Source organism: Botrytis cinerea, chromosome 5 (genome assembly GCF_000143535.2).
Source record: "Botrytis cinerea B05.10 chromosome 5, complete sequence".
Lineage (NCBI taxonomy): Eukaryota > Fungi > Ascomycota > Leotiomycetes > Helotiales > Sclerotiniaceae > Botrytis > Botrytis cinerea.
The window spans coordinates 1,407,530-1,419,213 of NC_037314.1; the positions used below are offsets into that span (position 1 = coordinate 1,407,530).

General features: G+C 44.8%; 3 protein-coding genes across 3 annotated transcripts; 2 read left to right on the top strand and 1 right to left on the bottom strand.

Annotated features, from left to right (window-relative positions):
• The first annotated feature begins 408 nt into the window (after positions 1 to 408).
• On the top strand, positions 409 to 2,883 carry BCIN_05g03920 (hypothetical protein). Its single transcript, XM_001559798.2, has 2 exons — positions 409 to 1,182; positions 1,446 to 2,883. Exons 1-2 carry the CDS (start codon positions 594 to 596, stop codon positions 2,822 to 2,824), a joined length of 1,968 nt encoding a protein of 655 aa, XP_001559848.2. The 5' UTR covers positions 409 to 593; the 3' UTR covers positions 2,825 to 2,883.
• A 1,635-nt stretch (positions 2,884 to 4,518) lies between these two features.
• On the top strand, positions 4,519 to 8,629 carry BCIN_05g03930 (hypothetical protein). Its single transcript, XM_001559797.2, has 3 exons — positions 4,519 to 5,161; positions 5,235 to 7,907; positions 7,969 to 8,629. Exons 1-3 carry the CDS (start codon positions 4,841 to 4,843, stop codon positions 8,065 to 8,067), a joined length of 3,093 nt encoding a protein of 1,030 aa, XP_001559847.1. The 5' UTR covers positions 4,519 to 4,840; the 3' UTR covers positions 8,068 to 8,629.
• A 282-nt stretch (positions 8,630 to 8,911) lies between these two features.
• Bcpol31 lies at positions 8,912 to 10,943 on the bottom strand. The gene is made up of 4 exons (XM_024692986.1): positions 10,816 to 10,943; positions 10,443 to 10,752; positions 9,433 to 10,351; positions 8,912 to 9,343 (listed from the first exon to the last, which is right to left on the bottom strand). The coding sequence occupies exons 1-4, from the start codon at positions 10,857 to 10,859 to the stop codon at positions 9,123 to 9,125; spliced, it is 1,494 nt and encodes a 497-aa protein (XP_024548770.1). The 5' UTR covers positions 10,860 to 10,943; the 3' UTR covers positions 8,912 to 9,122.
• Positions 10,944 to 11,684: the final 741 nt, after the last annotated feature.

The following is an 11,684-nucleotide window of genomic DNA, read 5'->3' on the forward strand; positions in this document are numbered from 1 at the left end:
TAAGCACCGAAGCATCTAATAAGCATCTCGGCATCTGCATCTGCACCTACATATGCACCACCCACCACCCTCCACCCACACAACATGATACAAAACACAACTCAATAAAGTCAAGGCCGTATTATATTTTGTTACGTTTCTTTGAAATAGCCATCCCACCACCCATTCTCTTGTCATTGATTGCACAATCCCTTTCATCTACCAGTCATCCCCAAGATCGTTGAACGTGTGTCATAAAGAACCCCTCTATTCTCCCCCGCATGTTATTAAAATTGTGCTTTGGAATTCTCTTACGAAATCGACAATCCGTGACTAAGAGATTTTCCTCATCTCAGATTTTTTTCTTCCTTTGATCAACTTCTGTACAGTGCGAGTGCAACCACATTTTTTAGCATTTATTAAGAAAAAGAAAAAGAAAAAGAAAAACAAAAATAGAAAAAAGAATCAGAGGGCTTGCTGGCTTGTCGATTATTCACCGTCGATTGTCGTCTCCCTCGCTGAATTAATCCCAACCACCTGGATTCAAAAGCATATATTCTTGTAAAAGATTCCCCCTCACCTCCAGGTCGCGTGCAGCTTAAATTCCATCCAATATGGCCGTGGCAAATTCAAACGTACCACTGCCCACAAGGCCCATGAAATCAGCTCCCAGTTTAATATCTCGCAAGCATTCAATAACACCTCCAATGTCTGATCGTGGAGACCGGACCAGCTTTTCAAGTGTAAAAGAAAATCCTTCGGGGGTTCCTCAATCTTTCACGGATTCCAAGGTCAGCTCTTACTTGAAATACGAAGTCGACAGTAACGAGAACGGCAACGAGAACGAGAACGAAATCGCCATTGACGACACAAGCAGCGGCGGTTCTAGAACTCCCCCAGAAGCCGCCGAGCCCGACATGCAAACCTTGTGGTCGACAAACCCTCACAGCACTCTCCATGGACTTGTTTGCCCTTGCGATGGCTTCCGAGGCTGGAAGCAAATCGCAGTACGTGGTAAGATTGCGAGCAAGAGCTACAGTGATTTGCGGAACATGAAGATGGGTTGGGGATGGGACAGTGACTACGAGTCAAAGTCTACTCCTCAGCCGGAATTGAAGCCAGAGGCACAGCTGGTTGTGGAAGAAGTCGGAGTCGCTATTTCTGGAAAGTCTCCAATAGAGATGCTACCCGCGGAACTACTTGGTAAGCTACTTCCCTTTGTGATAAATTCCACCAACCGGATTACTGGACATCTATCTACAATACGAACGCGCCTGCTCGCCCAAATCGACTCCACGGAATCGACCCTCAAGGTACGGGTGATGATGTAGTCACATGACTCTAGTTCCTCGGGGACAACTGGGAACAGCTTTATCTACAACTCCAGAATGATCCTGTGGATTGCCAGGAGCTTGAGGTTCAACGTATGCCTATGATGACTTTGGGTATAGTGCTAACTTCAACAGGCGCTATCATTGATCAGCTTGTTACGGATATTCCCCCAGGCGGAATCACACCACGCAATGTTGACTTGATGTCTCTGCTCCTTACATCACACGCGATGCATTCCGCGACTCTAGCTTCTTTGTACACGAAGATTACTATTCCTCACTCTCGAGTCTTCCGCAAATTTCTGGCCCACATCAGAGAGTACCCGGCTCTAGGCACGATTGTTCGACGATTGGACTTCTCTCACTTCAACCCAACAGGCATCGGTCTCACTGCCAGACAGCGCGCCGAGACATTGAACTTGATTCCAGCAACACTTCTCGAATGTCTGTCTCTGACTCCAAATTTACGAGAATTCTTGAGCCAGGAGCATATCGATGACGACATGGACGCAAAGGTCATTCAAAAACTCCTATGCGAGTTACCAAACATTCAAGCATTGGATTTCTGCGCTTGCTCATCACCTTCTTTCCGTGACTCCTTTACCACGGTTATCAACACTTGTGAGATTCCTGGAGTCCTGCCCATTACTAGATTGAGTTTCCATGAATGCACAAATTTGCCATCCTCAGTCTTCGAGACACTCATTCCACGACTTACGCACCTGACCCACCTTGATGTCGCGCATACTCGCATTACAGACGATATTCTCTTCTCTATTCCCAAGACAGCGAAGCTTACACATTTGAATATCAGCAAGTGTTCATACCTCTCGGGAGATCGAGTAGTCGAATTCCTCAGCACACACCCAGCTGTTCAATCACTAGTCTACCTTAACCTTGGTTCGGATATCAAATCCCACGAGATGTTCAAACGTTCTGAGGTCACAGCTTTACTTCCAATTCTACCCAAAACTCTTCGATCTTTGAGTCTCAAGGGTAGCGAGATGCATGAATCGCACATTCCACTCTTCCTGCCACTTACCAAGCATCTCGAGGAGCTTGGTTTGGGTCATGGCTTGGTATTATCTGACATCCGTCGATTATTTGTACCGGATCAAGATGCCAGTATTGAAGAGCAAATTTCCTGGGTTCCACATACGCTACATTACATTGATGTTTCGGACCTTTCAAAGTCTCAACTCGATCTAGGCACTCTGTTCGGTTCCAGTTGTCCAATACTCAGAAATGATACTCTACCACTCGAAGTCCTGGAGATTGGCCTAGAATGTTTCAAAGTCATGAATACTAGTTCTCTAGTGAAGCGCGCGGGCTGGTGCTTAAAAGAGGCAGGTCGAAGATACTGGTTGGTTCGCGACGATAAGACTGGGGACGGTGAAAAGGACTGTGGGGGGAGACAGTGGAAGTGGGGAGCTAATTATTGGGGAATGAGAAAAGTGCCAGTTGCTAGAGCAGAGGTGGGTGGCATGTACGGGCATTATATGTTCAAGAGATAGAAGTCCTGAAGAGAGGGTGGTTTCTTGTTGGATCTTATCTTATTGGTCTCATGGTTTCATGCGATTTCTTTGGGCGGTTCAGGATACCATGCTTGTTTTGGAGTGAGTTTCTTGGGACGACGTCGTTTGGGAGTCATTTTAGGGGAGTTTTTTGTTTTGGTGATGGGCTGGTGGTTGAGTGATGGTTGAAGGTTCATTCTACTCTACTCTTTATTTTGGTTTGGCTTCGGATGGTTCGCTTTTCGGAATACGCGCGTTACAGGAGTATTACGGAACTGGAGGGATTGGATATACCTATACCGTACGACAGCAGAAAAGGGCCAAAAGTAGCATAGCGTGGGATAGCATAGCGTTATTTTCGGGAGCAAAAAAAATCACAAATATAATAACCATGATATTGCGGGGGTGTCTTTTGGTGACTAAGTTTTGTTAAGTGACTGGATCGGATCTGATACTTGTGTATGATTATGTGTGATTTAAATCCGCTTGTAGGGAGCTCATCAGACCCTTTACGACAACTTTGCATGCTATGTAGATACCAGCTACAGTGGAAATGGCGAAAACGCGCAGAACCAAGACAAATAGAAATTGATAGTCTTGAAATATTAAACCAGACACAAGAAGGCAGTACCAACAAGGGGCAGTGATACCAACAACTCGGTTGAAACCATTTTCATTTGGCCAGCCAGGCTCCCTCGACAAGTGGCGAAATCCAGAGTACTTACTTGTACAAGCAGACTTGGATAACACATCTTATGTTACCTTGCTTCGGATGTGACGAAGATGTGGGTATGTACGAAATGGAAGGAAATGGTCGGATGGAAATGATGAAATCCTTCGCGATTCCTTCCCCCTTTTCATGGATGCGGACCTAGGCATGTCGATGGGGTGATATAGTAATGCTACCTACACATTACCTCGAGTACGTAGTAGACACTTACTTGTCTGGAATACGGAAAATGTGCATGGTAATCTTCAATCTGAATCTGATTCACATTCTCGGAAAATAGGATGCACGTCAGGTCAAGTCAAGTCTAATTGCTGCATTGAGTTAACTATCAAGATCCCTAAATCGCGTATCTACCTATCTACCCAGTAGCTACGAGTATGGGTAAGCCACAAACCGTTTGGTTGGTAGACCGTGTTATGGAACCGCTTCGCCACGATCGATCTGAGAATTGCCTATTTTTGTACGTTGGAAGAATACTACTTATCAATATGTTCGTGCCTGTCTACCTACCAATGGATGTATGTTATAAGACAAGGTCGGGCCACTCGGTACAGCCATGGCCCAAAAATTGCAGATGTGAGGGGTGAGAGCCGATTTCTGTACTCCTTAATCAAGTGAGTACCAGTACCAACAAATCTCTCATAAGTCTTTTCAACATTCTGGATGCGAGACTTTTTTTATGCGGGAACTTTTGTAATATCAATCTCTCACCTCGAATAAGGATCTTCGTCTCGTCTCCAGTTGAGAAACAAGGGTCCTTCGCAAGGGAGAAACATTATCTAAATAACATTAAGCTTTACAGAGCGTAGTGACCGGATACTTCGCTGATCACTGAACGTATTAGGACAGTGACAGGGTGCATAAGACATTTTGAGTCTAGTCAGGAACCGAAAAGGGGACGTTGGATTCTTGGTTCTTACCCTATCTTGACACTTTCCTTTGCTCTTCCGCCGTTGTTTTTCGAGGCATGCAACGAGCTACGATTTTTTTTTGAAGGCACGATTAGTTTTTGATTTTTGTTTTTCCTTTATGCCCTTGCGATTGTTGATTTTGGAGGAGAGAATACTTTTGGGGTCTTCGCATTTCGCAGGGCTTGGTTGTGCAAACGTGAGAGAGAGGATTTGGGAACTTGAGGGGTGATAATGCGATAAAGCAGTTTGGACGATACAGCTCGATATACCTTTTCAGAGGACTTCGCAGACGGACGCCGCGACAACGAAGATTGGGGGGAGATTCTGGGAAGGGAGATTTAACTGTTAGAGGGCTAGAAGATAAGAGAGGGGAGGATGCCGAGTAGAGGGGAGAGAGAACCGCGGAAGCATAGGAGTAGGACGAGTCAGGATTTGGGATATGGAGGGTATGATGGGCAGCAGGGAGATGGTTATGAAGGTGGATATGGAAATGATTATGGACAGGAGAGGAAGAGAGATAAGGATAGGAAGGAAAATAGAGGATCGAGGGGTTATGATCATGGGCTCGTGAAGGAGAAGAACGCTGCGGCTGGGAGAAGATACGATGTTCAGGCTCCTGATGCTTCGATTGTTTTGGAAGGCTACAGAGCGGATATCTTGAATGGGTTTGAGGAGCCACAGGCGCGGTACAATCCGGTGAGTTGCATGTTGTTATTGTGCGAATGGCTTTCGAGGGGGAATCAGAGACTAATATTTTGTCATGGCATAGGCAAATACGGCGCATCCGCAAAGTTCTACGTTATTCAATATCAACGATCCTATACAAGTGCATTTGTTAGTGGAGACAGCGTTATGGGATGCGAAGGAGTATGAAATTCTGTCTCCGGAAGAAGTCGACGATCTGAAGAAACAATGCCAGTCCCTGAACCAACGAATCCAAACTGCGCGACAAAATTTGGTGGTCCACTCGAAATATCGCGATGCGGCTCGTTCTATGACAAAATTATATCCGGATAAGAAGAAGAGTGTGGATTTGAATGATCCCAATAAACAGAAGCGCGGTATATTTGGGAATAGGAATAGGAGCAATAGTGACCAGGTTCGGGAAGCTGATACAGAGCGTGCGGCCAGCGAAAAGAAATGTGAAGACTTGGCAGCTGAGTTATGGTCTCTTGAAAAGAGATTGATTGAGCCGGAGCATCGATTACTGAAGCACACCGCGGGTATTCTTCAGATGACGCATAAGGGTCCGAAGAGAGATCCAGGAGGAGATGATTCTCGTCAAGGTGGTATACCACCTGGAAGTCCGGAAAGTATGTATACATATCATAATGCTAGGAACAGTCTTGAAGTGATTGAGGATGAATTTGATGAAAGGAGCTTGTATCGACAATTGGATCCTTTGGATATATCTTTTGGTGCTTTTGGCATGAATCAGGCATTGGAAACCCCGTCTACAGAAAGGTCGAAAGAGCACATGCAACTCATTACAACTACTGAACAGAAACTGGAGGATCTTAATTCTGCTTTGAGAGAAGTAATCATTAAAGCCAATCCTGACCATGATGCAAGCCATAACCCAGTACCACTTGCAAGAACCAACGCTCAAGGAAAACCAACCCAGCCTGGAGAAACTTTACAAAGTCACCTTGATTACTTGGAGAAGGGTATCGCTACTCTTGATCTAGAGTATACTGCTTCCAAGCGACAAGCAGATGAATTAAATGCTTCCATGGAAGATACCTTGGAAGAGTTGAATCGCGAGGTTCGGGGTCTTCTTTCTCCCACACACCCAGATTTACAAGAGCCACCAGCAATTACCGGACAACAAACTGGCTTGAGGGAGCAATTGTATTATTTCCAGGATATTATTGCTTCGGTGGAAGAGGAACTTACGAAAGCTGCTGAGATAGTTGCCAATCCTCCAGTCAACAAGAGTAAATCTGGAGATAGTGATCAAATGGAAGCCGTGCTTATGGGTCTCTGGGATATCATACAATCCGGAGAGGAAGAAATTCGAAAACAGAAACAGGAGCGAAGACAAAATCGTGCGGCGAATGGACGTGTTCCTCAGGATGAGTCTGATACTGGTTCTGAGATGGGTGATCCAAATGAGCCATTTACACTTCAATCGTTCTCTGCCAAGGTGCAGTGGCTGTATTCTTCGGCTACCAAGTTGAAGGAGCATAAGAAGGTTCTTCAGAGACAAATCAAACAACAGCGAGAACTGAATAACAAGTCCGATGCGCAGAAGGATGCCGAGCTTGTAAGCAAGCAGGAAGAGCTTGACAAGACTACAGATCTTCTTGAGAAGACAGAACGCAATGCTGCTGATCTGCAAGAACAGCTCAGTAACGTCATGACTGAATTGATGAAAGCGAGGCAAGCAGATAAGATGGATACCGAAGCCCAGGCTAAGGATTCCGCCAGCCTTCGAGAGTTACAAGAACAGCTTGCCGAATCACGTCGTCGACATGAGGATGAGCTTACCAATTCTCATCGTGAAGCTTCGGAGCGAATTGCTAGTCTCACTGATGCGCATCGTGATTCGCAAGAACAACTTGCAGTTGCGGCTCGTGATTCGCAGGAGCGAATTGCTGGTCTGGCAACTACCAATCGAAATCTTGAGGATCAGCTCGCTTCTGCCAATAAAAAGATTGATGAATTGGAAAATGAACTCCAGGAACTCAAAGATGATAACGGTATTAATAGTGCCGATGTGACGAGCAAGTTAAGTGGACATGAAGCTAGAATTGCGGAGTTGTCAACTGCTGTAGCTGCTGCTGCCACGACGAGAGTTGCTCATGAGAATTCTCTTAGAGAAAAGGATAGGTTACTGGCAGAGAAAGAGAAGGAGGTGGAAGACATCAGTATGAAGGTTGCAGAATTGCAAACGGAAGTTGTTATTGCAAGAGCAGAACTCGATGGTGCATACGGTTCACGAGCTCAGCGTGCTGCGGAAGTTGCCTCGAATCCAGCTATTCAGAAGGAAATCGATGCTATGACAAACAAGAATAAGGCATTACAAGAACAAATGGATGCACTTCATAATAAGAATTTCATGCTTCAAGGCGAGATTGCGGAGCTCCAAGCAGCCAGATCTCCGGGCCCAACGGCAAATAGCGTGGAAGCGGAGGCGAAGGTTAAAGAACTTAAAAAGGAGCTTGAAGAGACGATAGAGGAGTATGAAATTATGACTAAAGCGTCGATTGAATGGGAGAAGGAGAGAGAGAAGTTAGAAGGGGATATTGATAAATTGAGGGATGAGAGGGAAAACCTTGAGAGTCAGTTGAGTGATGAGAAGGTTAGGAACTTGGGTATGAAGAGTCCTGGAGATGGAAGCGTGACGCCGACTATGAATAACACGAGCACGACGGTGCTAAAGAATGAGTTTAAGAAGATGATGAGGGACTCGAGGGCGGAGGGACTGAGGGCTTTGAGGGTGGGTTTTTGGTTCCTGCATTATTGTGTTTGGTGGGATTGTGCTAATGAATTCATGATAGGCTGAACAAACGGAAAGAAGAAGAATTGAGGAAGAATTGAGAGCAATCAAAAAGGCGCAGGGACCGGGTAGATCACGCTTGAGTCAGAATGTTTCTTGATTGTCGTCAGAGGGCTTTGGGATGTTCAAACGAATGATATAATTCTTACACACGATTAGTGTACCTTGGACTCTTGATACATTGGAGATTGAGCGAGTAAAAGAATTATGGCGTCAGCACGTCAGAGTAGAGTGTGGCGAACGGAAATGCATTAATTGGTTTGGGCATATGGATTTCGAGATTAATATTGATGATGACATTTTGGAAGAGGAGATTTCAACGGCTTTTGTATTGTTAGAAGTGGGTGCGGATGGGAAAAGGGAGAGCATGCTTGCGTAGGTAGGAAGGGTGGGTATGTGTGTATTAGCATTGTCTTTTTTTTTTTTTTTTGATAGCGTTAGCTTCAAATGCTTACTGTTATGCTGTGGGCGGAATGATGCACACTGTGTTCTTTGTTGCATTGGTTGGTGTAGTGGGTATGAAGATAGTGGGTAGGGAGGTAGAGGTAGGTAGGTATTATGATTCGATGGCTCTTTTTTTTCTTAGATGGAAAGATAGAAAAAATAAAATAGGTTTTTAAGGATGAAACGAGGGATCTAGATGTGATTGATATTTACATACATAGGTACATAGGTAGGTAAGGATTTTTTCATACTATTCATGTGGTAGGATTCTCCGAAACTTTTGATTTAAATGGAAGCGAGAAACCATCCCCTCCCCCCCCCGTTTTCTGATGGTGGTTGTGATGAATATGTATATTGTGTATATATACATAGGGCTTCGAGACGGAGACACCTCCCCTACCAATATAATTTCGCTGGATTACTTTTTGAGATTGGTTACACCATGGGATCTATAATTTTGCGTTTCGAGAGTGTGCGGAGCTAGCTGTGGGAATACGGTATGATTATATCTAGATTATATCTATCTATCTAATCTAGCACATGATTTGTCGTGGTCTTACAATGGCTGGGTGTGTACTTTGGTGGATGATATGAGTAGTTGGTAGGTAGGTAGGTAGGTAGGTATTCATTCATTGACTCGTGAAATCTCCTCCCTCTTCCCTCCACCTTCACCTGGTCCCGTTCCTGTTCCTGTTCTACCGAAATACGAACTTACTCAACCGTAATCCTTACCACTTCTGCCTCCAGCGTCTCAGCATCTAGTAGTACAATCTCGCCTGTCTCCTCGAAACTCGGTATTGATATCAGTCTCACGGTTTGGCCGTCGGGTCCCTCAATGCTGGCGGTATCGAAAGAGGGTTGGTTTCCGGCGAAAAAGATGTGCGGACAGGTGTTGATGATGAAGGGATCGGCGTCTTGGAATGGGTAGGACCCTTGGGAATGTTAGTTTTCATTTCTTAAAGAATGCGTGAATTTGTTGCCAAGCAGAAGGAAGGAAGCGGGTGTAGAAGACAAAACGTACAAAGAGTATCCGGTGCAGTGGGAGCACAACATCTCCACCTACACATAGCCTCCATCATCCTCAAGCGATCCTCGCCCTCTACGTATTTGAAGACATCGTCAACATTTTGTCCGCCCGTGCCCAAAACTCTCCATCCCTCTATTTCCCCCTCCCATGGATTTGTCACTGTGTCAAACCATCCAGCCTCTCTCTCTTCTCCAATAACACTCGGCGCACTTCCACAGTATGCTCTAGCCTGAGGAAACATAGCCGGATGAATAGGCTGTTGCGGCAGACTTGCATTTGCCGGATCGCTAGGTCCAGGTAATAATGTAATGGGTAAACTTGGCAATAGCTCAGTTAGGAAATTATCAAAATGGGTGGTGGGAGCGGGATTAAAGGCGCTGGCATCGTAGCCGTATTTCTTTTGTGCTTTGCGTGTATTGCCCACGGTGTCGTGTGCTATACTATCGAGATCCGAGGCAATGCTGTTGCCAGCTATTATTAGACGACTTATTTTAGAGACGTCGGCCTGGGAAGAGGGATCTAGACTTTCGCCTAGGAGATATTCGGTCAGGAGGGCCTTCTCGAGCGAATTTTCGGCGCTGGTTCCAGAGAATGAGAGGCCAGAAACAAGAGCAATCTTTTTGCGCCCTGCTTTTCCTGTATCCATATCTGTATCCTCTTCTTCTTTCTCCCCTGATATCTCCCATCTTGGTTCCTGCGGTGGTAAATCTGGCACTTTGATATCCACGACTTCGAAATCTCCGTTTGCATTTTCTGTCCCCATTACTGCTACTATACAACCTGTCACCAGCAGCTCTTTACTTAGTTGTCCTCCAATTAGCCGCAGTCTTCCAGATTCATCTTCGAGCATTATTTCGTCTTCGCCGTCACCCGAGAGATATTTCCTTCGGGGTGGGGGTGCTGATATCCAATGCTATTCACAGAATATAATTAGTACCCCAAAATCATGATTCCATACTTCTCTTCCCTTCCCAACTGCCCAAATAAGGAAAGGAATTCCCTACATCTTTACTTATATCTTCCAAAATATTCGGCTTCAACGGCATGTTCATATAGATTGTACCTGCCACCCAACATAATTTTCCTTGTCTAACATCCAACACTCTCTCTACTTTCCGCACTTCCTCCCCCGAAATTTGGAATCCATCCCAAGCAGCGCTCGCAATTTCCTCCACTGGTTTCTTCAAAGAAGTCAATCTCAGAAAATACATGTCGCCATATTGCTGCTGATATTGTTTTGATTTGGAGAGTGCAAATGTGGAGAGGGGCTTGTAAGACGAGGGCACCCGAGTCGGTGGTGAGGAGTGAGAAGTGCTGTATTGAAGAAGAATTAGTTTGAAAATACACATCTACTGGTATGGTTTGACAATCACTTACGTGGGGCCATGCAGTAAACTGCCATCTTCTACAGGTACCGCCATGTCGTTGTTCTCGATCTTGCTATCAATGGAACTTTTGCTTAACTACGAAGCTGGGGAACGCGCAGGAACGCGATTCGCGAATTCTCGTGTAAATTACATCCACGTGATCACTAATTACATTGACTTGTGAATCAATCTCCTTTCCGTTGCAGTGCAGTGCAGAGAGACAGATTTCATCTTTTATATTATATTCTCGAGATGAGGATTACACGCAACGCTAGCTAATAAGCTTCAAGCTGTATTGTTATAATCCAACATATACCCGTCCAAATATCTGATAAAACTATCTTGGGTGAGTTCAACAAGAACTCGGCTATGGGATTTGATGATCGAAATGATGTGCTATGGCGATGTACCGCCTCATGGCACAGCAACTTTCAGGTACCTATTCTTTATCGATCATACTTTATTAGTGACGACTCATAAAATCTTAAGATGATTAAAGTTACTCATCTGGAGAAGAAAGCCTGGTCTTACGACATGGACAACAATACTAAACATCTTCTCGATACATTTTCAGAAATCCTCGCGGTTCAACTTCACGCAAGTCCCAAAAGGCTTGATAGTGAAGTCATGATTATGGGACATAGAATATAGGACATTGGATGTGGGATATTAGTATGCCATTCCATGGTTATAATGAAGAAATGATAAACAAGGAGGTCGTCATTTCAATTATTCTATACGTGCAAATAATTCCTACGAGATTATGACACTCTTGATGGGTATATATCTGTGGAGTTTGGAGTAGTATTGTTGCGCTGAGGTCATTTGGGATTGCAGTGATCACATTGTAGATTCTACTCATGATCCAACGAGATTGAA

Coding starts and splice junctions, on each gene's coding strand:
- BCIN_05g03920 (XM_001559798.2), top strand. CDS start 594: ATGGCCGTGGCAAATTCAAACGTACCACTGCCCACAAGGCCCATGAAA. Junction 1,183..1,445: donor GCTACCCGCGGAACTACTTG/GTAAGCTACTTC, acceptor TAACTTCAACAG/GCGCTATCATTGATCAGCTT.
- BCIN_05g03930 (XM_001559797.2), top strand. CDS start 4,841: ATGCCGAGTAGAGGGGAGAGAGAACCGCGGAAGCATAGGAGTAGGACG. Junction 5,162..5,234: donor CACAGGCGCGGTACAATCCG/GTGAGTTGCATG, acceptor GTCATGGCATAG/GCAAATACGGCGCATCCGCA. Junction 7,908..7,968: donor AGGGACTGAGGGCTTTGAGG/GTGGGTTTTTGG, acceptor AATTCATGATAG/GCTGAACAAACGGAAAGAAG.
- Bcpol31 (XM_024692986.1), bottom strand. CDS start 10,859: ATGGCGGTACCTGTAGAAGATGGCAGTTTACTGCATGGCCCCAC. Junction 10,753..10,815: donor AGTTTACTGCATGGCCCCAC/GTAAGTGATTGT, acceptor TCTTCAATACAG/CACTTCTCACTCCTCACCAC. Junction 10,352..10,442: donor TGGAAGATATAAGTAAAGAT/GTAGGGAATTCC, acceptor TTCTGTGAATAG/CATTGGATATCAGCACCCCC.